Source organism: Lissotriton vulgaris, chromosome 11, assembly GCF_964263255.1.
Source record: "Lissotriton vulgaris chromosome 11, aLisVul1.2, whole genome shotgun sequence".
NCBI lineage: Eukaryota > Metazoa > Chordata > Amphibia > Caudata > Salamandridae > Lissotriton > Lissotriton vulgaris.
Window position 1 is genome coordinate 968012026 of NC_141699.1, and position 24189 is coordinate 968036214.

The 24189-nt window shown below is 38.5% G+C and overlaps 1 protein-coding gene across 2 annotated transcripts; it reads left to right on the forward strand.

Annotated features, from left to right (window-relative positions):
- The first annotated feature begins 5090 nt into the window (after positions 1–5090).
- Positions 5091–22581, forward strand: P2RY14 (purinergic receptor P2Y14). 2 transcript variants are annotated; one of them, XM_086944138.1, is made up of 2 exons: positions 5091–5188; positions 17340–22581. In XM_086944138.1, exon 2 carries the CDS (start codon positions 17347–17349, stop codon positions 18388–18390), a length of 1044 nt encoding a protein of 347 aa, XP_086800264.1. In that variant the 5' UTR covers positions 5091–5188; positions 17340–17346; the 3' UTR covers positions 18391–22581. The 2 variants fall into 2 exon arrangements, with proteins under 2 accessions (XP_086800264.1, XP_086800263.1); XM_086944137.1 differs by lacking the exon at positions 5091–5188 and adding an exon at positions 13764–13894.
- Positions 22582–24189: the final 1608 nt, after the last annotated feature.

Genomic DNA, 24189 nt, shown 5'->3' on the forward strand with positions numbered 1-24189 from the left:
TACAGCCGGGCTGAGTTGAGGGATCTTGAAGACAATCCGACGGCAACTCCTGTGGCAAGATCTACATCCACATTGTCTTTGACGGGAAGAGAGGCACAAGAGACTGTGCCAAACATCCAACCTAACTTCCAGCACATGAAGTTGTCTTGTATTTACTGTGGTGCTATGCTGTCATATGGCAACATGAGTGTCAACCTCATGAACATTGCATATGAAAATCATAAGTGCCCTAATGCACCCAAAAAGTAATTTTCTTTTTTTTTGCTCCAGTTGAGCCGTTTTGAAAGCCTGTTTTTTGTTGTCTCCCCTCCATAAAAAACACAAAAAAAACATAAAACAGTTCTAAAAATACAAAAAAATCAAAAAATGTTCAAAAAATAAAAAAAAAATATAAAACAACAAAAACAAAAAAAAACAGTTCTTTTCAGAACTACCTCCCCTTTCAAACAAAATTGCTAGAATGTTTATCACTCTGGCAAGCTCTATTTCTTTTGGTTCGCTTCAAGTTCGCTGACCGGTTCGCGAACTTTAAGCGAACTAAAAAAATATTTTTTTAAAAAAAAGAAGAGTTAGTATAAGGGAAGTAAACAGAGAATAATGTAAAAAGAAAGACAGCTAGAGAGAGTAAATGAGAGATACTGTCAATGACATCATCAGCAGTGCATTGCGGGTAAAAAGAGTGGAAAACATTTACCTTATAATTCTTGTTACCTTTTTTAAATATTTTTTCATACTTTCAATCTGTAAAACAAAGAACAAACATTTCAAAAAATATTAAAACATGTATTTAAAAATTAGAAAAGACAAGGGAAAAGGTTCAAAAACAAACAGTTTTTCAACAACTTTGACATTTACAGAAGTCTCTGCTTCTCTACGTCCCCTACACAATCCTAAAGATATATATTCGAAAGAAACTGTATCTTGATATTGCTGAACTGAGGCCTATTTTGGAACATGATGTTTTTCTTGCACTGCTAATGTCTCACAATAGTGATGCAATAGCAGCGCAAAAAAGATGTAAAGCCATAATAAAATTGTGTCTAACATTGTAAATGATTGTTTTAGGATGCAAATAAGATGTGTGCTTTCAAGAGCTTTCTTTGAGGTGAGGCCTCTTTTTTTAAAAAAAAAAAAACACTACCCAGAAGTACAGCACTCTAAGCATTAAAATTGATATTTACAGAACTCACCTTACCCATATGTACCACACATTGGTACCTACTTATAAGTACCTAAATGTACCATAAACCCAAAAGCTCTTCTCAGAGCTACCCTACATCTGATCACTCACAATTATTATTTTTCTCTAACTTTTTTCACTAATTTTCCACAAAATTCGCTCCCCGGAGCGCTACCCGGTTCGCTAACCGAAAGCTAACCTCGCGGAATTTTTTTTAAAAAAATTTTTTTTTTCGCACATATAAGCCTCCTCAGCCACGCTCAGAAAACCTAGGGGGTCAAGATAAGTCTACCATGACCCCTTCTACCCATTCTAAACATTATTTGCCCTCCATCTTGTATCTTAATGCGAACGAAACACAAAATGGTGGACTCCCGTGACGCTTAAGGTTCGCTAACCGGGCAGCTTCCCGGAAAGCGGTCCTAAAAAAAGGCGGGAAAGTAATTTACAGAAAAACGACTAGAGACACTCTCACCAAATATAGATTAGCTCATACTACATAACAATCCCTTCCATTCTCACAAATTTCATTGAAATTCCATTTAGCCATTTAGCCTGTAGACCTCTCCAAGTACCGTGAGGTAAATTACTTCACAAAACACATCTGAATTGTTGGAATTGACAACCAATGAAAATGTTACTTTCATTTTCTACTTTTATTACCTGACATTTAATTGGTTATATACCTGTATATATATAAAGGGAGAGAAGGAAACACAGCCATTTTGACTACTACTTCTTGTTGTACCTCCTATTTCAATAGCTTCAAAAAACTTCAACTTCTTTGTGAAGGTAAGTTATAATTTAATATATTGTGCACTATGACTTAATATAGTAGACTTTTTCTGCTACATATACACTATCCCTCTGTAGTAGTAATGTATTTAGATAGACTTCTCTGTTATAGTTATCAATGGAGTAAGGCTTGTCTTGGTTAAATCACATACACTTTTTTTTAGTCCTATTTCCACTCTCATACTATACACTGCCAAAAGATAAATTCACTGATAAAAACTGCCTATCTAAAATTAATCCCAACAGTGCCCTATCTCTACTAATATATATTTTTTTAATCCAAATTTCAGGCAAAATGGAAGGCGAGCAGCAAGTTTCATTTTCGATTGAACTGAAGGAGAGCAGCCAAGACAAACTTGATGACTTTATGGATGACAGTAGAGACCACGAACTTCTACAATGTGTTGAAGCAGTAGACAACTTGCTTCAAAATGAAAAACAATTACACCCTATAATAAATTATGACATTTCTGACAATGAAATGTTAGAAAATTTAATAAAGTATGAAACACAATCATAATAAAAAAAATAAATAAATAAAGAAAACAAAAAAAAACAAGAAAAACAACAAACAATTAACATACAGTATTAGAAAAGTCTTTCATTCTTTTATCCATAAAGTTCGCTGCCCAGAAAGCTATCCGGTTCGCGAACTTGGCGCTTACCACGCAAAAAAAAATTTTTTTTTTTGGACCCTCCTAGGCCCTTTTAAAACCTCCACATAAAACCTAGGGGGTCAACGAGGATCTACTATGCCCCCTTATGGTAATTTCCCCCTTTGTTTTGGCCTCCTCTTGTCTCTCGATCCTACCGAGAGACAAGATGGCGGCCGCTCCGGACTGTTTAGAATGTTGACAGACACCGGAGGGCCAATCAGCTTCTCATCGCAAAGTTCCGTTACGCGAAAGGTTCGCTAACCGGATAGCTGCCCGGAGCGCTGTTACAGATATATATCTTGATTTAAACGTTAATTTCTCAAAATCCACTGAAGCACATATATTGAGACCTAGCAAAGGCACATCAGGCTAACAGTCCCTACAATTTTGCCAAGTTTCGTGAAAATCCATTCAGCCGTTCGGGCTAAAAGTGAGTCCAACCGCCCTATGGAAATTAACATGGGAAAAAGGCGTTTTGGGACCCCCCTTTTTTCTCGGCCCCCCCTCCACAAAACCCCCCCAAATTTTCAAGGTCTGCTCAGAAACAAAATGTGCCATTTTCCTGAAAATTTCAGCCAATTCCGTCCACAAACGCAAAAGTTATTAGGCATAGAATTTTCAGAAATCCCATAGGGAAAAAATCCTAACTATATATACCTACTGGCGACCGCCAGTAGGTAATATATATATATATATATATATATATATATATATATATATATATATATATATATATATACATATATACATAATGTAAATATTCAGAGTATCATGAAGAAATTGTAAAATCGTAAAATCGTACATTTTTCAAGGGAAGATAGTGTGTGGCAATCTAAGTGATAAAGCCCATATTGAAAATATGTCTAAAGTCACTTCCCTGGCTAAATGTCTGGGATCACTTCAAAGTGCCACCAGGAGAAGACATTTTGCACTTTTATTTTGTGGTCTATTGTGCTACGCTACTGCCTCCTTCCTCTATGGCACAGAATTAATTGATGAATCGAAATGGGGCTTTTTAAACACGATTGAAGGTCGAATTCTTAGAAGCCTGGCCTCAGTTAACCCAGCCTTTTTCTGTGGCTGCTTAAAGGCTAGAATTTGGGTTGAAAAGTGCTTTGGTGTAGGGCCTCGCAGGGGTAGTGTGCTAGGACGCCTGCCTAGCAAAGCACGTTTACCGCACACTTAGGTATTGGCTATGAAAATACATATTAGATGGCCCAAAACAAAATCCATTAATCCATAGAAATGTTATGACAGCAGCAGATTTGCTGCAATTAGACCCTTCTCTGATTTTTACCTTTTTGCCATAGCAACTAAAAGTTACTTTAAAAAAGGCCACCTGATCCTTCCATTTCCATCTGAACAGGGAGGCCTGTATTTTAAAGAGGGGTCATCATCCGGCTATTGATTCTTGTTTAATAAATAAAAAACAGTCTTATGTTTTGTGGAAATTGCCTCATGGAGTGCGCCATTTCTGGATACTGCTGAGGTGGGCATGCTCCCTTTAAATTTCAAATCCCCTCCTGGCTCAATGATATGGTTCATCAGCGATCTGTAACCTTTGTAAAATTGTCTCTCAAGAAAATAACCTTGTTTTATTTATTTCCCCTGCTTTTCTCTTATGTCGGCTTAAATGGCTTAGGCCAAAATGCTTGCAGTTGTCTATTCTCTCAGCTTCAGCAGTACTACAATCACTTTATGTTCCTCCAAATGAAATATTTTGTAATAGAATGTTTTACTTTTGTAAGTGTGTTTTAAAGTTATATTAAGGTGCCCATTTTTTACCTCGTATATATCAGCTACTTGAATTGTCTTACTGCTACTCTGTGAAATGCAAATTAGTTTTTTTATTTTTCTATAATTCTTAAACTCTTGCACTGATGACACAGAAAGACACTTTATATCATGCATTGTATAACATGTTGCTGCTTGCTGGAATTTTGCTAAATGAAAGATTTTAGAACACTGGATAGCCTCTATTGTTGTTAGATCTCTTTGTGGGATGGTGTATTTTACTATGTGTATTCAGTTGTAATTAGATTTTTATTTTATCTATATGTATGTAGTTTTGAGATTTTATGTGGACCTCTGCGGAGTTCCGTAAAATAAATAAAAAAAATAAAAAACGTGAAGAAAGTACAGGAATAGTCACTCTTGCTCTTGTATTTGTATGAGACACCTAAAAAAGCAGACTGTACATCTAAATGTATGAATATAGAAGAAAACTGTTTGTAAGGAGCAGTGGTAAAAAAGTTGTGATAAAGTGGGAATAAAGGTGTAATAAAGTGGTAATAAGTTGGCTACCTGTGAGAGTGCAGCTTCTGTGGAGTCAAGTACGGACATTTTATTTACGAGGGATTCTTAAGTTCATTGAGGCACACTTTAGAATACTGAAAAACGGTTATTTCAGCAGTACATCACTGTAATGTTTTCACTTACCAACCTCCCCTTACTTTCCAGCTCTGAGGGATGGCCTTGGAGAGCTGACACATGAATTCACAACTTGTGCCTGTATTTATTGATCCTAGATCCGTCTTCCTCCACTTCAAATTCAGAGGTAAGTGAAGAGCTTCTGGCTTTCTCCCTGCTTTATTCACTTTAAAGAGTTTTCTATGATGTGCAGAAGGTTGAATTAACATTTCTGAACCCAAATACATATTTTATGGTATTTGCTGACTCAATGCTCTTGAACTATAATGTTTCATGTATGCCAATTTTGAGTCCAATGCTTCGCATTTAGTACTTTTTCATATGGTTCTAATATGTAATTGGTGCTTTATTGAAAAAGTTTGCAAGAATATCCTTTTAAAAGTTTTGATAAAACATTCATGCAAACATTTAAAATGCATCCAGTGTGAAACAAATACAAATGTATTTTGCAATCAATTTACAAGTGGAGGCTCCAAAGGGTAGAGATTAATGACACATCTTCTGATGGATATGTGGTCACAAAATTCTGGTGTGGGTCTAGTGTATCTTAACATTTCGATCAATGGTTGAAAGATGGACTTTAGGTGAACTATTTCCAGCTTCATTTTATCATGCATATGATCAAAACAAAGCGGGATAATAAATAGATAGGAAGAAATGAGTACATAACAAGGAGCTCCTAGAAGATCTACAACAAAGTTAGCACAGTGGCAGATCAGGGTTTGTGTGAATATATACAAGGTATACACACAAGCAAGGCCTGAGGAGAAAAAAGGGACCAAGGGGGGCAGGCTCCCCAGTCAATGACTCAATACACAAAGGTGTATTTCTAAAACTACTCTCATTGGGTTTTAAGAATACCACGTACATCTGAAAACATCCCTGAGCTTCTCCCTCACAGCGAGGAGGTTGTAACCCACATCATGGCTAGGCTTCCTTATCCGAGGAGGATTCCCCATAATGGAGAACGACACCTTTGGTGTGTGAGGGAAAACATCCATAAAAGGGAGCTCCCCTGTAAGTCAGTTTGTTTGCCGTCTGTGACGTCACTCTGTTTTTTTGGACCCGAGGGCTCTTTGTGTATTGAGTAATACAACAATGATGGAGAGATGCACTCCTCTGTACTCCTTGTTTATACTCGCATTGCTTGTTTCCACATTAAACTTTGTCTGCGTGCTCGCTCTTCGCGCTCCGCCGATTTGCGCTGCAAATCAGTAAGCTCCAGCATTCACTGCCGTGAGACGCCAGATGAGCCATTGCCTTCTGTTGCCCTGAATTTTCAGGCGCAGCTAACACCACGCGAGCAGTCCTACTTAGAACCGCGATCAGCACTCGATCAAAATTACTTCGAAGTGCCGCCAGCCACGCATTCCTGCCTGGCTACCTTCGCTGTACCCATCAACAACCCTGTCCTGATGAGGATCCCGACTAAAGGGGATCGAAACGCCGTCGACCACACAGCCTGAATCATATGACGCATCCCGCGCTTAAAGCTCCCACAAGGAATAATTGTTCTTCCAAGTGACTGTAACTTATGTTGTGGAGTTTTACCTGATGTATATACTTTGTTTAATGCGTCGTCTATGCTGTTTTTAAAGCACTTGCACACTCACCTCACTAAACTGTATATAGCACCTTGCACCAAGTGCCACCGGGTTGTTATAAGATCTGATCTTTACAGTGCTGTTCCTAACTGTAATTTCATATGAAAGAAAAATTTGTTTTCTTGGTGAATAATACCACTTTTTCCTGAATCAATTGACTCCTTGTTTCTGTTCTTTGTAATGCCTATGGCATACACAATTGAAACTGTCTCTACATGATACCAGTTGGGAATTGTTTTTGTCTACATGATACACCCATCCCAACGTGGTATATGGGTTTTCTCCTGTCATTCCTATAAGCAAATCAGTAAGAACACATGGGGAACCGCGTTCTGGTCCCCATCAGGCTGCACAGCCTATTATAAATGAATTTATTGAATTAAATTCGTATTCAACCATTAATTTATTTCACAATTTTAACCATTATTATTCTGCTTATTCTTTGTTTTTTCAATCCATTACACTCGTTTCCGTTTGTTTCTTTACTTTTCCCAAAAACACAGGAGAACCGCTATTCCCACATGCCACGTTTTATTGCATATCACCCAATACATTTCGGGAAAAAATCCCTTCTTCGGGGGTTTCTTGTAGGAGAGATGAATGGAATGCAGAGCAACAAAACAGCAAACACTTCAGCATACAGGAAGGTTGCAACTGCGGTCCACTGGAGACTCATCTTGTATCTTCAATTCTCCCGGAGCACCCTCCCGTGTGAGATAAAACGTGGCATGTGGAATCATCAATTCTCCTGTGTTTTTTGCAGCCTGATGGGGACCAGAACGCGGTTCCCTATGTTTTCTTACTCTTTGTGTATTGAACATATGCAAGACCATGAATAAAGAATCTCAACTCAAAAACTCAAAATTTCTTTATTCAGCATTTTACAGAAACACCATAAAAGTACAGTTTAAAATACCAATAGTATACATTTTAAAAAGAATACAAAAACTATTCCTATTACAATTCATTGAGCCCCCATCCAACCCCCACATGTTACTCATGATTTCGGCGGGGCTTCCTTCAACTGATCCCTCTTGTCTCTCCTAATTTGGCTGCTAACCTTAAAAAACTCGTTATAGAAAGTAGGGTTAAGGGGTCTTGGGCCATTTGTAAATATAAAAGGGCCGCCTTAGCATGCCTAAATGTTTTTTTTTTCAGCAGACTGACTAAAAACAAATAAAGAATCAATAATGCAATGTGCAGCTATCTGTCAAGGTAGAGACAGAGAAGGTACTGCAGATGAAGCAAAGTTTAATCAACCTCACGAGTGGCTGGTACATATATGCCGCTGAATGAGCAATAATGGATTATCCCACACTGGCCCAAAACTGCACCCTCAGGAGGTGGAGCTAAAGAAGTGGCCCCACTCTTCCTTTCTTATGTCCTCTCCTAACTCCAGTAGCAATACTTTAACCTTGGTGTAAATTTTGATGATGATCACAGCTTCCATGACATGCTAACCTGGTGTTCAAGTGAAGCATTTTTATTGTAAGACTCTGTAGGAACATGATGTCATTCCTGTACCAGGAGAAGAGTGGCTCTCTATATGTAAACTAAATCAGGTACCATGAAGTGGCTGTTTTATGTCTTCATCCATGTCGGCATATTGCAACAGACATAGGGAGCTTTCACAGGCTCCTACTGAAACACAGAGAGAGAGGTAACATTTTATGCATGATGCTCAAGGCCCAGTGTCAATGCTGACTCTATTTTTTGCAGAATAGAATTGAGGCTACAAAACTGGACAAAGAACTACATCAGCTAACACAAAAAACAAAGTCCTATCTAAAAAGTAGGTAAACAAACCCCAAATAAAGGATCATGCTCATTGATATCAATCAAAAAGAATCTATAGACTGCTTCCAGAACTATAAATTCTGTGGAATTCTGGTAGTGACTGAAAACCTCCATTCAATAAAGGAAAAATAATTCTATTCTAAACATTCAGACCAGAATTTCAGAGTTATTAGAACATATGAAGAGTTACATTTTAAAGATAAACAGTGAGACTAAAGCTCAAAGCTAGTTTCATAGAAACAGAACTTTCCAAAAAGAGTAGTTCACAAAACTCAGAGTCCAAGTAATACGAGCAAGAAATTATACAGTTCCAGTAGCAATCTGCAAAAAATAAAGCTTTAAAATGAAGTAAGGAGGAAAAGAAGCAGCAGTGGCCACAACTGTCAGTCTAGGACAAGAAGGTAGGTAGAAAAGCATTGGGGATTTTTTTCTAAACTAACTAGGAACACACAATAATAGAAAAGACATGAATACATGTTGCGGAAATTTTAGGAGTCTTCTTCCTCTCAAGACCATTCAAATGGCAGCTCTCCTATGTGAGCAGGTTCAGGTCTTTCTTTCCCATAAAATGCATGCAGATTGCAAAGCTCCTCACATAGTTAAGTTCAGGAAACTGAAGCCTCAGTTCCCAAAGGCATCGATTACAGATTGGCCATCGAAATAATGAATATTTCACTGCGTACACAACGAACTATGATAAAGAAATCAAACAATAGATTTGCAAAATACTGTTAAGCAATACATTTACTTATTAAAAATTAGAAATATTGTTTTGAATATGCAACAAATCTATTTAGACATAGTGGGCCCAATTCACAGAACTAATTTAAGACAAAATCCTAAACTTAGTACTTTTGGTATTCACAGAAGTTAGGATTTTGTCTTAAGTTTGTCTTAAGACAGACTTAAGACAGATTTAAGACAAAATCCGAACTTAAGTTTGTCTTAAGTTTGTCTTAAGTTTGTTTTAAGACAAACTTAAGACAAAATCCTAACTTCTGTGAATACCAAAAGTAGTAAGTTTAGGATTTTGTCTTAAGTTAGTTCTGTGAATCAGGCCCTCTGTGCAATAGGGTGAGAATTGGAATGTAATCATGACACATAATATGTTGCTTAGTAAAATAATACATTTGCTTAAAACTGGAACATTCTGCAGCTATGACATACATTTCGAAGCATGTCACATTAAGGTCAGACTTCTAAATTAAATGTGTGCAAAGTTCAGCAATATTAGGTTCACTTCTAGTTAAAGGAAGCTTGCTTCTTCGTATTTCAATGGCCTATATACATAGCTATGACTGCCTATTGCTTTTAGGACATTTTAAACGTGGCACATTCAAGCTTTGAATTTTACGTTAATCGGTGCACATTTTTAACTGTTCATCTAAATATTTTGCATTTTAATTAGTCGATCTTATCATAAGCATATCCATTATAAAAAATTTGATCAAGTAATTTGGTGTAACTGCCATAGCATCAATATTCTTTTTCATAGACGTCACAGCATCAAACATGGCTGGATTGGGAAAGGCCAGTTTAAAATACTGTTACAGGACATGATGTCCATTACTGTCCCTGCATCATTTATCAGTTCACCATTATTTCTGTGCTATAAAATATGATAAGAAGTAACCATTGGGGAAGAGAAGAAGTAAGCTCCTTAGTAAATCCTTGCCACAGTAAATTATATGAGCAAGTACCAAGGCCTATAAAGAGAACTGTGGATTGTCTACTCCACATTCATATGTTGTGAACAGGTTTCATCAGAAACCTACTTAAATCAGTGGTTTTCCTTAAAAAGGGGACACACCTATCATGTATAATAGGTAGCATGTTTCATCATTAGGGTTGCAATGATCTTAGGTGGACTATCCAAAAGCTCTTTTTGAAATTAGTTATATTTATACCCTCCAGGGGTATTGATTGGTGTTACATTTGTGTAGCGAAGTGGTGTCTTATTAGTGACCTATATATACGTTATTTTAATGTATACCATTGCTACTATCCCCTTACTCTATTGCCTGCTAACACAAAGGTTTGGGATGCTTACTTTGCTTTGAAACTCTATGGCTTTCTTGAATTTAATTACATTTGGGATTCTAACCACATCAGAGCACTGACCTTGCCTTAGAAGCCCTGCTTGTTGATCTATGCCGGGCAATAAGTGATGAAAACTGGGTAAATGCTCTGATTATACATGATCTGTCAGGAGTATTTGACCATGCCAACCTTTTCAACCAATTGAAGGCTGTAGATATTCATGGCACCATACTGCTCTGCTTCATTTGCTTCATTACACAGATGAGCATCTATGTAGTACTGGAATATTCCTTTGCTTCTTCTTCCAGAACTGTAAACTGCAATATAAACTGCAGGGACCCTCAAAGTTCTGCACTTTCTCCTTCTCTATTCATTATTTATATGAGACCTCTTGGAGCAATCAATACATCTTTTAGGTGGAATATTTACATATACACTGATGACACTCAGCTATTATTAAAAACACATTCTCATTCTAAAGATGTCCTTGCTCTAATGGGGCATCTCATAGAGGTACACAATTAGAAGGACCTACATTAACTCCAACTGAACATAGATAAGACTTAAGTCCTTATCCTTACCAAGTTTCCTTTTGGCTTTCCAATTTCAGTTCCTGCACACGGCCAGCGAAGTTACTTGAAAGTCTTGTGTAAAAATCAATTCTACCCTCCAAATGGACTGTCAAGCAGTTTCAGGCATCTCCTCCTGTATTTGTCTCATGAAATACTTCAGACCCATCCTCCCTCAGATATCGTCTGGTAGTAAACATCTTCCAATTATGACTTCTATTGGATCCAGATTGAATTACTGTGTTTGCCTGTAACTGTATATGAAATCTTCCTTAGCAAAATGCATGCAATCCGCAAAATCAAGAAGCTTGCTTGGTATTGGGTGACCTTGTTTAGCCAGACACTGCAATATTGCAATCTTTACACTGGTTCCCAATTCAATGAGTCATCTTCAAAACATTATGTACACTCCATTGCGCTATCTATCAATTTATTTAAATTTGGCTGCAAAGATATCCCCCTTATAGGACATTTAGAGCTTCCAACATAGTTCGCCTCGGTAATCACAGCTCCGTTAGGCTTTGTTAGTGGCAGAGCCTTGTCAGTACGAGCCCCCGCCCTTTGCAATAACCATTTGTAGAGCGCACCAATCACCTGCGTGGGTATCAAGGTGCTGAGTGGGGGGACTACTGCTCGAACAGCCAGGTCTTGAGAAATCTCCTGAAGGTCAGCAGGTCCTGGGTCTGTCGCGGTGGATAGGGAGGGTGTTCCATGTCTTACCGGTGAGGTAGGAAAATGATCCGCCGCCGGTGGTCCTCCTGTGGATGCGTGGAACGGTGGCAAGGGCGAGGTCAGCGGAGCGAAGCTGGTGGCTCGGGTGCAGAAGGTGAGTTGTTTGTTGAGGAATGCTGATCCGGCGCTGTGGAGTGCTTTGTGAGCATGGCTGAGGAGCTTGAAGGTGATCCTCTTGTTGACAGGCAGCCAGTGCAGGTCTCTCAGGTGGGGTGTGATGTGGCTGTGTCAAGGGATGTCGAGGTCAGGCAGGCAGAGGCATTCTCTATGCGTTGCAGCCGCTTCAGCAGTTTGGCTGGGGCTCCCACGTAAAGGGTGTTTCCGCAGTCCAGCCTGCTGCTGAAGAGGGCCTAGGTGACCGTTCTTCTTGTGTCGGTTGGGATCCACCTGTAGATCTTCCGGAGCATGCGGAGGGTGTTGACGGCGTTGACTTGCTTGGTCATGGAGAGTGTTGAGTCGAGGATGTACCCCAGGTTGGGTGCGTGGTCGGTGGGTGTTGGTGCTGCTTCCAGGGCGGTCGGCCACCACCAGGAGTCGTCCCAGGCTGAGATGGTTGAGCCGAGGATGAGGACATCCGTCTTGTCCGAGTTCAGCTTCAGACAGCTGTTCTTCATACATTCCGCGGCGGCTTTCATTCCTTCATGGAAGTTGGTTTTGGCTGTGAGGGGGTCCTTGGTGAGGGAGAGGATCAGATGTGTGTCATCGGCGTAGGATGTGCAATAGGGCCGCAAGCTAGATGCAGAGATTAGGGCCATATTTCCCATGCAATTGGTTGCCCCCAATCCACTCATTCCTATCTCCCCTGCCACCTTTCATACTTCCTTGCTTCTGTGACCATTTTTTCCAAAGCTTCCCCTACTTTATTGAGGAAAAATCCTCTTGCAAGCAAAACTTTTCGGGCCCACCACAATGGAGCTTCCCCCTCTCAGTCATGATTCCCACCTCCCACCTTCTTCATCACTACAAAATGCTGAGAAGTAATTATGGCACTCCACTACTAGGCTGTCATGCTCTCTAGGAGCCCTTGAATCCAGAAACTGCTCGTTTGATTTCTGGAGGATTCAGTCCTGGGTGACTGAAACTGCCCAAGTGGCTACTTTCTCAAACAGTTGTGGAATATGCTTGTTAATAGTACTTGGGGGAGGGACGGAAAAATAGTTAGTTACCCATAGGGAGAGGCATTAATAATTTTATTACATTCATCAAGCAAGGTATAAATTCTACCACTACACAGTTATCTTCTGCTGATCTCGAAGATTTTTTGGCTCAGCTTGGACCTTTTGCCCCCTCTATCACCATCCTTTTGCCCATGGTTAAATTATACAATGTAAAATTAGCACTGTATAAGCAAGTTCCACAAAATACGTGGTCAGCTAGCAAAAGTGAATAAGACAATCCCACCTCCCAAGCTGCTATAGGACCAGATAACCTTCACTTTAAATCTCCAGCAGCCAAAATATTGTGTGAGAATCACCTTGAGGTTGGTGGTAATTTGCGATTCCTTAAAGCCAGGTCGCAAATATTTTTTTTGCTTCCTGCATTTCATTTAAGAAATCGCAAATTGCGATTCCTTAAATGCATAGCAAAATAGGGAATCGCAAATTTTACGATTCCTTATTTTGCAAAGGGCTTTTGGGATGATACATCCCAAAAGGCTTTTTCCCGTCCGCAAACTTTTGCAAACGGGAAAACCCTTGATACATCAGGCCCTTAGAGTATGTGGCATTTGGCCATTGTCCACTGAATCGGATTTTACCCAGTGCCCCCGTTCCACGGCATTAGTGCCACAGAGATAGCCATTAAACAGTCAGCGAAATGTGAACTGATCTGTGTCAAAATTCTATAGAAAATTAAAAGGTTTTGTCAATGTTTTTGGAGAACTGGGGTCAGGGGGTTTGTCTCTGAAAAAGAGGAAGTCTGAAGTCCCTTTATTTCTTTCCTCAAGGTGCCAATGTAGATGTTGAGCCAGCTTCACGGACATCAACATACCCAAAGCACATCCGACAACGTGCATAACTCTTCTATCAATGAGGCTCAATCCATCTCTTTCAGTTCGAATGGAACCGTCTCGTGCAGCTCACTACTGTTATTGTAGGTGTTTTTCCTGCATCTGAAATATGCGTAAGATTTGATGGTGTGGATGTTAATTTTCTTTTCCCTTTTCCCATATTGTGCATTATTAACAATATTGAATAGGCCTAGTACCTGCATCCTACCAAGTTTTGTTAAATCGTCAAGTCCATGGTTCTTGCCTTTTTGGTCAAAATACTTAGGGGTTTATTTACAATCCCCTTGCACCACCAGTAAGTCACTTTTTCCCATGTTAAAAGTGACGCACCAGTGGCCCAAGAGGCTTGTAAATGAGCCCCTTAGGGTCGAATCTAGGAGAGCCCTGCATCACTTTTGCACTACACAAAGTGGTATATGTGTGCCGCAGGCCTCTCATTCGGATTTATGAAGCCACACAAAACCACCCTGAGGGCATCATAAATCATGAGTACGGCGACGCAATACAAATTGCTGTGTCACCTTACTCTGAGCCTGGGAAGTGAGCATTCATGGGCGTTGTGGTAGGTTTTTTTCCAATCAACACCAATGGAATTTGACGCTGCCCCAGATTTACAAGGTAATGTAAACCTGGGGAAGCACCAAATCTGTATGCCTCCCGAATTAAGGCATAATGAGGAGAATATATTTATTTCTCCACGTTTTTTAGTCTTTCTATGTGTGCTGCATTCTGCCATATTGGATAAATATGGTGCATTCCTGCCATTTCACTTTGGTGTAGGTCAGTGCAGCAAGGTGTCTTGCTGCCCTACACCAAAATCCAATACATAAGCTCCTTTTAAATAAGCCCCTTTGTTTTGCAAAGAAAAGATAGATTAAGTTTGCTCAATCTCAATGAGAAGGGAACAGAAATATGCAGCATAAGGTGGTGCATCCTTGCTGTGTCTGGAGCAAGCTTTAGTGCATCAACGTTGAGTCTGGAGCACATGGTGGTGCACTAGCCTTGAGTGAGGTGCACATGGTGGCGCACAAGAGTTGAATGTGGAGCATGTGATGGTGCTTCAGTATTGAGTCTGGAGCACTAGGTGTTGTGTCAGTGTTGACTTTGAGCACCTGAAGAAAATTTTTTAAGTGTTGAAAGGCAAATACCACCTTCTCATTGGGCAGTTTCTGATATGTGCCAACAGGTAAAGATTTATTCTTATGTAATGTCCAACAAGTAGGCTATCACCCTTATTCAGTGCTCCATTGCTCTACAAATGTCTTATTTATTGGTAGATACATAGAAGTATATCGTGGTGAGTAGACATTTGGGAAGTGAACTGCAGTGTGCACAGAACATTAGAAAATGATCTAATGTGCTCATAATATGGATATTAACCCTACTGGAGCCATTTATAAGACAATTTACTCCAGAATCTAGGCACAACCAAGAGGTGAGGTCTTGCCTTAAGATATAGGAAAAGAAGGTCTGAATTGAGGGTGAACAAAGATATTTATCAAAAAGAGAATAAAGGAACCAAAAAAGGTTTTGAGATAATTAATTCATTGGATATTGTGGTATTGGTTTGTGGATTTCTGTTTGCTTTCACAGGTGAACTGTTTCACACCAAAAACCCACAACATGTACATTAGCACACATTCAGAGTTGGTTGGTAACATAGGATGGTAATACCTCAGGCAGAGTTTCCAATTCTAAGCCGTAACACTTACATTTTCTGACCATTACAAGTTTTCAGTCTGAAATGGGGAATATTATGCAGAAACCAGAATTTCTAAATCTTTTACTAAATGTACCAGATTTCTCACTCTTTTCCACTTACATTTTTCACCTGGTTTCAGCAGGTGGAAAATGTGAGTTGAATCTCAAGTGGATTAACAGGGTGTGGTTTAGAACCTAGTAGAACCTGTAATTGGTAAGGGCGGTGATTCAGTAGAATCCTTCAGAATTACCTCCTAGCACAACTAAGAATGATGGTCAACATTTCTTAAATCCACCAAATTCCACCTAACTTTGTTTCACAAAAATCCATCTTGTATTCTACAAAACTGCTAATAAAACAGCGGAACATATTTTTTCAAAATGTGCACATACCCACTCGGAAAAGTCTACAGCTGCATTGTCTTAATAAATCCTGTCCCACCACATCAAATCATGTATGCATGCAAGTTACCAGCACCATTAGGAATCTAGGCTGTTAGAGCTGGTGGTATTTCTGTTCACACGAACCACTGTCTATCACTTCCTACAAGCCTGTCTTGACATGCTGAATGTTGCAGTGTTGCATTTCATTCACAAATATGGTTCATGGGTACTTGCTGTCTCCTTGTTCTAACGCTAAAATAAGTCTAAGTGGCCAAAGTTACAAATATGTCAGTGGGTGTGTGCCCGTACTGGTTTAATTCAAATAGCATTAATAAAGTTTATCTGCTGAAGCGCAAGCATGTTTGTATTTTAGTTGGTTTCCTCTATTCCAGGCTCTGCCTTATTTAGATCAAAATCTTTGTTTGAGAGCATGCAGTCTGCATGTCTATGTCACAATTGAGTGTGAAGTAAGTGATTGTTTGCAATTGCTATACTAATCGACAGATGGTGCATGAACTTAGATTTTCTAATGGTGCCGACAACTTGACTTAGGACTTTCCATTATTTCCTCTCCTTTTTTCTTTGAAATATCCTCTCCTTACCTTTCATGCTCTGCATGCCTCCTCTTGTTGGGGACAGCCCATTCTAAGTCACATGAATGTTTGCTTCAATCTATATTTTAGTATTTCTGCAAATTGCCCACACCTCACCTCAAAGATCACAACCTGTCAAACTAGCAATACGTTCTCTCCTCCAGCTCATCTAATAATCACGCCTTCTATTTGCATGTACTCACACCCCTCTCCCCACTTATGACCAGGCCTAACTCTTACTACTAATGTATTTCCCCACAAAGACACTAGAGTAAATCATGGAATGACATCCTTGAGAGCACAAGAATAATCCCAATAATCAACAGTGAATTAACCACTAACCATGGGTCTGGAGTAGCGTGCTGCCTAGCGTAAAGTGAGTCAACGCCTCGTCAGCGGTTGTAAGGGCTATATAAATGCAATTACAATTACAACTTTTGTAATAAATATTTGTGAAATTTGTTTAGGAAATATAGCTAAAGTGTAAATGGGAGATCAGTGTGTATGCGTGTAGTGGGCTCCAAATATTAGCATGTAGCTACATAGCAACAGACCACGGTACATTAAAGAGGGGTGTGTAAAAAGCAAGGGGAAGAAGCCAGAGTACCTGTTTTAGGCAAGCAAGAGTGGAGAAAATCACGGAGCTTCTGTTGGAAGATTTGAAGGGGAGGGGAGGCAGATCCAAAATGAGGAGCAATGGTTAAGCGCAGGGTAGGTGCTGGTTGAGTAAAGCGACACTTTGATGACATGTTCTTTTAAGAAGAGAGTCTTAAATTATCTTCTGAAGCACAAAGTTATGTTTAGGTGTTACACATGTGCTGATTAGTTACCTTATTTCTTTTTGTTTTAGAACAAACATGAACTCTTCTGAACCAGGCAACAGCAAAGCATTTAGGAGCAACTGCAGCTACAGCACTGCACTGACTACACAAGTATTGCCCCTGGCTTATGCGTTGCTGTTCATTGGATCAATGCTATTGAATGGCCTCAATGCATGGATTTTTTGGCATGTTTCAAGCAACCGAAGTTTCGTCATATTTCTAAAGAATATCGTTTTCGCGGATCTCATCATGAGCCTGACTTTTCCGCTGAAAATCCTTGCTGATTCAGAAACTGGACCTTGGCAGACCCGCGTCGTAGTATGTCGGTTTTCAGCTGTTGTGTTTTACCTAAATATGTATATCGGAATCATATTTTTATCACTCATAAGCTTTGATAGATATTATAAGATTGTCAAGCCATTTCATACTTCCTTCTTTCAAAATGTAACCTACAGCAAGATACTCTGTGCAGGGATCTGGGGAGTAATGCTGTTTCTTACAGTTCCCAACATGATTTTAACCAATATACCTGCAACTGAGGAGACGTCCCGAAGCTGCTCCTCTCTCAAGAGTAAGCTTGGACTCCAATGGCACACGGTTTCAAGCTACATTTGTCTGGCCATTTTTGGCATTGCCTTCCTTTTACTCATATATTTTTACAGCTCCATATCTCGAAAACTTTTTACCACTTATGCAAAATTCCGAAAGAATGCAAACGCTGTTAAGAGGAGATCCCACCGCAACATATTCAGCATCATGTTTGTGTTTTTTGTTTGCTTCGTGCCCTATCATATCTCGCGAATTCCCTACACATTAAGTCAGGCTGGATTCAAGTTTAGCTGTGAGTCTAAAACGATACTATTTTACGCCAAAGAAATTACGCTGCTGCTGTCTGCCACCAATGTGTGCCTTGACCCAATCATTTATTTTTTCTTATGCGAACCATTTAGAAAAATGCTACTTCAGAAAATGCACATTAGACTCAAATCCTCAAATGCTGTGGAAACATCTAAATCGAGAAAATCTCAATCTACCCCTGACGAAAATTTTGTTTTGAGAGATCGAACATCTTCAAATTAAATCTAGGTCGGTGAGAAATGTTTGTTATGCTATGTAATGTTATGTTTGTTATTATTGCCTAATTCAAAAACTTTGTTATGCAAAATATGACATATATTCCATGTGGACACCGTGTAGAGAGACATTTGCTCCTTGACTGAGACTGTTTCTGCTCAAACCAATCTTCTGCCAGTATCTTGCATGCATTTCTTTTTTAAAGATGTACTGTTAAGGAGGAAATGTCCTCGAGATATCAGCAAAAATTACCTCTTTCATACTATAAAGTGTGTTTGGTTTAGTCACACATGATGTAAAATATGGTGTGTGTCATATCTTAGGGTAGGATATCCGGAAAGGATATTTTCATTGCTAAATACCTCACAATCCAAGCATACATGTGCTCACTTCAAAACAGCATGCAAATACTTATAAGGATATAATCAGCAGGACCAAAATGTCACTTTCTTCACAGGGAACAAATATGTTCCTCTATCTAACTGCCAATGTATTGGAAGGCAAGTACATAGAATGGTGATTTATAAATACAGCTGGAGTGTGGTTGGAAACAGGCTTATGGAAGCTGTCCTGCAATCTAGAGAATCTAAACGAATGATTCAACAGAGGGATATAAATATTCACCCTAGAGAGGAGGAGATGTCAGAGTTTACAAAAGGCAGGATATTTAAGGTTTTGTGTGTTTTTTTGCTGAAGTTATTATAGTTATGGCAATATACACTTTTCAAGGAAGTAAATTGAATTTTGAAAATAGTCACACTACTTTGAAGTAAACTTGCCAGAAAGGCATGCTAGTAAATAAAGGACAAATCGCATATTTTGAGCTGTATTTCCATAAACTGTAATTGTTCAATGCAACCCTGGAAAAGACAAGAGGCAGTTCGCAGGCACAAATATGTTGATAGCAAAGGTTTCATATCATTAGACGTTCCTTGTAACAATATAAGTCCATTCATCCATAAGAGGTTTGCAAAAAAATATTTGATTTAGGGCATTCCCTAAATCCACTTAAGCAAATCCCACAATGCAAATTCCAGATAGACTTGTGGATTTTGCACGTTTGGTCAATAGTTTTCAGATAATCAAAGAAACAGACAAATATTCTACTGATTGGCTACGAAAACGTAATGAAATCAATCAACATTAATAAACACTGGACCGTTTTTGAGGGCAGGATCGGACAGGTCTACTGCCAGGTTTTAAAGACATTAACTATAACAAAATGATTTCTCTAGCTTTATTGAATAGCACAAAATCATTTCTTTCTAACTTTAAAAACTCTAATGTACCCTTCTTCTGATCATATTAAGCCCTAATAGCCATCTCCGAGATGAAAATAGAATGAACTGGAATTTTCTTCTTGGCAAAATGTAAAAAAAACAACATGATTCTGGCTAAATACATTATAAACCTTTGGTAACTGGTCAACTGGACTAACTGCCAAGACCAACACAATTTGAAGTGGTTACTTCACTATCAACAAAAAATTAGCTGGAAAATCTTGCTTCTGTGCCTCTTGTTGGAAAGAAATGTATGCACGTTTCCCCAATCGTCATAGTGCTTACAATTTTGTGATCAAAATTCTCAGCACCTCATTACAAGTTAACAGAAATTCCGTGGGAAATACTATGGCAAAATAAACAATTTGGACTGGTATCTCCTCTCCTGAATCCAGGCATTAGAAGTAAAAGGACCTAGAATGGAGATTAACACGAAGACTCACAAATACTGTCTCTTTTACAGCATCCCAGTTCCAAATTCTAGTATCTTTGCCCATGATATTTTTCACCTGATCTGAGAAGATCACAATTGTCAGAAGACACATGTTTGATTTTACTGATTGTGAAGATGCACCTGGTTAAAGTAGTTGTGTTATTGCCACACCCATTACATTAGATAGAAGAACACCAGGCTGCTAGGAATCAGCCACTGTTGTATCACATTTGGGAATTGCCACTTTACCTGACTCGTAGGGAGGGCCTAGGAGGAGGAACATATCATTATTGCTGTAGGGGAGTACTGTGACTTAACTGACTGGTCAACATTTTCCATCAGCCGATAAAATAAAATATCCCCTTTTGCTGGTTACTCATGAGGCTACATGTCCATATTTTGGAATGATGTCCATGTATGAGGACAACATTCTAATATTTGCTAATGAAAGTTTTTGTTGGAGGCAGTCTTAACTCAGTCCCTTAGTAGATCGCTGCGGTCGCTACAACTAAAGCATAAATTGGTTAAATTTAACGAAATAACGATTTCCCCAAGCCTTTGCTGTCAGATTAATTGGAATTGGCAGCATCATGTTTCAGATAAAATGTAAGCCTCAAGGAGCTTAGTTGGCTGCTGGTTAACAACTGCTGCATATTAAAAGTCCTGTGTTTCACCCATAATGCACCTACATACTTCCCAGATAAAATTAATTTTCACAAGACTGCAAGATCTGTGATTGTCAATGAACCTCATCAACTCTGGATTTTGGATCTTTGGAGGCCAAGAATTTGCAGACAGGAGTGACCTTGAGCTCTTACAAATCTCTGAATGCAAAAGTCGACTGGTCATTCTTTCATTTTCATATGGAGACTTTGGTTCGCCTACCTCATAAATCTGAAGACTATTTATACTATAACCTGACACTTGTCTGATGACGGGAGACAAATTATTCTGATGGAATACAAAGATAGAATATATGGTAAAAACGGATTACCAAATTAATTTGATAATGTCACATTGTTTATAACAATACTTGTGTGAATAAAAGTGACTACATCCAACAGGTACACATTGAAGTAGCTTAATCTGTATTGCACCGACTCCATTTCCTCAGGAACTGGACTAGTGCCAGACTGCACAACTGGTCCAAATTCACCAATTTTTCTGTGTCAATGTTTCAGGCATGTTGTAGAAATGTTTTGATTCTCTTATGAAGTACATTTTCAACATGCATGTAAGCATGCAAGAAAAAACAAGTGCTTTCAATGATGCACTGTGTTATCCTGCTTCCACCTCTTATTTTAAAATTAATGTTCTCTTTTTACCAAACTAGTCAAAGCAGAGAAACAGAGGCCATGATGACATGATGGAGTGTGTCGGTTCCACTTAATGCATATATTACCTCTATATAACTTAATGCAATACTCGCTTTTGGTACATTAAACGGACTGCACAGGTTTCAATCTGATATTTTACCAATATTTCAAACAATTTCCCTCCCAGTCTTGTAGAATAAACTGAGTACAATGGTGCCAATGTAATTTTCAGCAAAGTTTTTCAAATGGCCTTGAATGGTGCGGACCCGGAACCGGTACAATTGTGCACTGACATTGGCAGCAATTGAGCAGGGGGAAAGTTAATGTTTGTAGTGGTCAGTTGGTACAAATGTCAGTGTAAAAATTCCCAGCTTTGATCGGCTTTCAAACTAAGGAGACCATCCCACTTGTGCCTAAATCAGTATTACAAGTTACCTGTCAATTTAGACCTGATACAAATCACATTATCAAATGTTGAGTTTGCACACCTCGAATGGAAGAAAGCACATGCATTATTCCCTTTTCTAAGATTCGAATCTCAGAAGATTTTTCACCCGGTAGTATCACAAATTGGATGGGGGTGGGAGCTTCTGTATTTTAAAGTGTAAATTGTGTTAACAAGTATAAGATCAAGTTACATTTAAAAAGTAGTCTAGCGTGTTAGACTCATATTGTATTCCCTACCTCATATGCTCGTGTTTTACAACAGAAATTATCTGGAATTCACAAATAATGTTAGTGACAAAACATTTTTGTTGTATGTCAATTTGTATAAACAGAAAAAACAAGGCATTCAAACATGGTGCAAAAAACGTATCATTATTTTAAAACCTGGTTTGTACCTAAACATTCTTATGAGACAGTTACACATTTCAATGGAAAGCGAAATGGTTCTGCTACTATGGTGTTCAAGATATTTATTTTTGTGCGAAATGCAAATATGATGTTATAAAGTATACACAACAATGCATAAATGACAGGTTGTCACTGAGAAAGTTATGTAATATACTATACAGCTCATTTGTTTTCTCTTATTGTGTCCCACGTTAAGATACCTGTGATGTATATACATGTGGATAAATTATTAACAAAGAAATAATCTTTATGTAAGGTTTTAATGCCTGTATATTATCCGTGAAAAATAAAATATTTATTTTGTTACACAGAGGTTCATAGTGGTGGTTGGTGTTATTTGAGGAAAACAAAGAATTAGTTGGTATTACTTTAACAAAATTTGTATTTTCAAATTTAGTTTAGAATATGTTGTACCCAAAAAGTGTCACAACGCAAAATGATGGGCCTACCTGCTGAATGTGAAGGGGGCCCCTGATTCCCACATATCTACAGACATTCATTGGACTTGGGTTGAATGGGGCCCAGCTTAACAGTTGGGGCCCCCAAGTCAGGCCAGGAGCCCCTGCACCTCTATTTCTTCAGCCGCAGCCCACGGTAAATAAACACATCGACGGCTTTAGTGTGCAAACTACAATTCGCAATTTGGACTGCCACTTTCTCAAGATATGCTACGTTTTTTGTCAACTTACCGTCCTGAAGATAATCTGACGGTCTCATCCCCACCACAGACCTAAACGTCGACAGTGGCATCTCTTCTGACTAACATTGATTGTCTAAAAGTCCACCGAAAGATGTCAACATAGCTGTTGTATAGGCTAAAATATTGTCACCTTGCAAGCTATGTTTGGTTGTTTTTTATCATTTTATACCTGTTTCATATATTAAATATATGATTTTTTCATAGTACAGTTTTCGCCCCGTGTATCACTTATGTAATTACTTTATGTGATTGCTATTCATCATTTGTTGAATTTGAAGAGATTTCATAAAATTGTGTTTTGATTAGTTTCATTGTACACTACTAATTAGAGTGTGCTTTCAATTCATAATACAGAGATAATATCTTGCACAATCTTTTCACAAACAAAATCCCTTGTAGGCAATTAGTTTTTTTCATATCTGAATCCATCTGGGCCCAGAACCTTACCAATTTTGATATAAGTATTGCAGTGTAAAGATTTGTGGGTGTGATGTCTGATTGTAAGGAAGAAAAGCCATCTGTGGAGTAAGAGGTTTCTAAACAGAGGACAGACACTGTAGAATATCAGGATTGAATGGAGATTGTTCTGGTGTGTATACATTTTTGAAAAATTGTTTAAACTGGTTTAGAATTTCTGAGTCTTTATATTGGGAAGTATCTGTGTCATCTGTGATTGATTCAAATTGTAGTGTATGCTGTTTGGTTTTTAGATAATTCGCTAACAGTTTTCCATATTTATTTTGGCCGCTGAAGAATTTGGCGCTAGATTTAGGAAGATAAGATGACACAGTTTCAGTAGATAGTTTGATAAAATTAAGATTTTCTCTAATAAGCTATTGTAAATGTTGTGTTCCAGAGTGTTCGCATCATTTAATTATTTTGAAAGTTTGTTTGGATGGATTTTGAAATAATTTACTTTTTTTATACAAATTTGATTATAAAGTCACAAGCAGAGGACTTGAATGAATTCCATTTGGTGTGGAAGGCAATGTCTTTTGTGTAACTAAAATTAAAGTATTCATGAAAGAAGAATTAAATAAGGAGTTAAATACGGTAATCAGAGATTGAAATTTAGATCCCAATCTGTTATTTGACAGGGTCTATAAAAAGTAATTCTCAGTGAACCTTAACCTTGTTAAAAACCTTCTCTGCCGAAAGAGAGAGATAGAGTAGTTTAGTATTTTCTTGAGTGATTTTCCTAAAAGATTCAGGGCAAGTCAT

Coding starts and splice junctions, on each gene's coding strand:
- P2RY14 (XM_086944138.1), top strand. CDS start 17,347: ATGAACTCTTCTGAACCAGGCAACAGCAAAGCATTTAGGAGCAACTGC.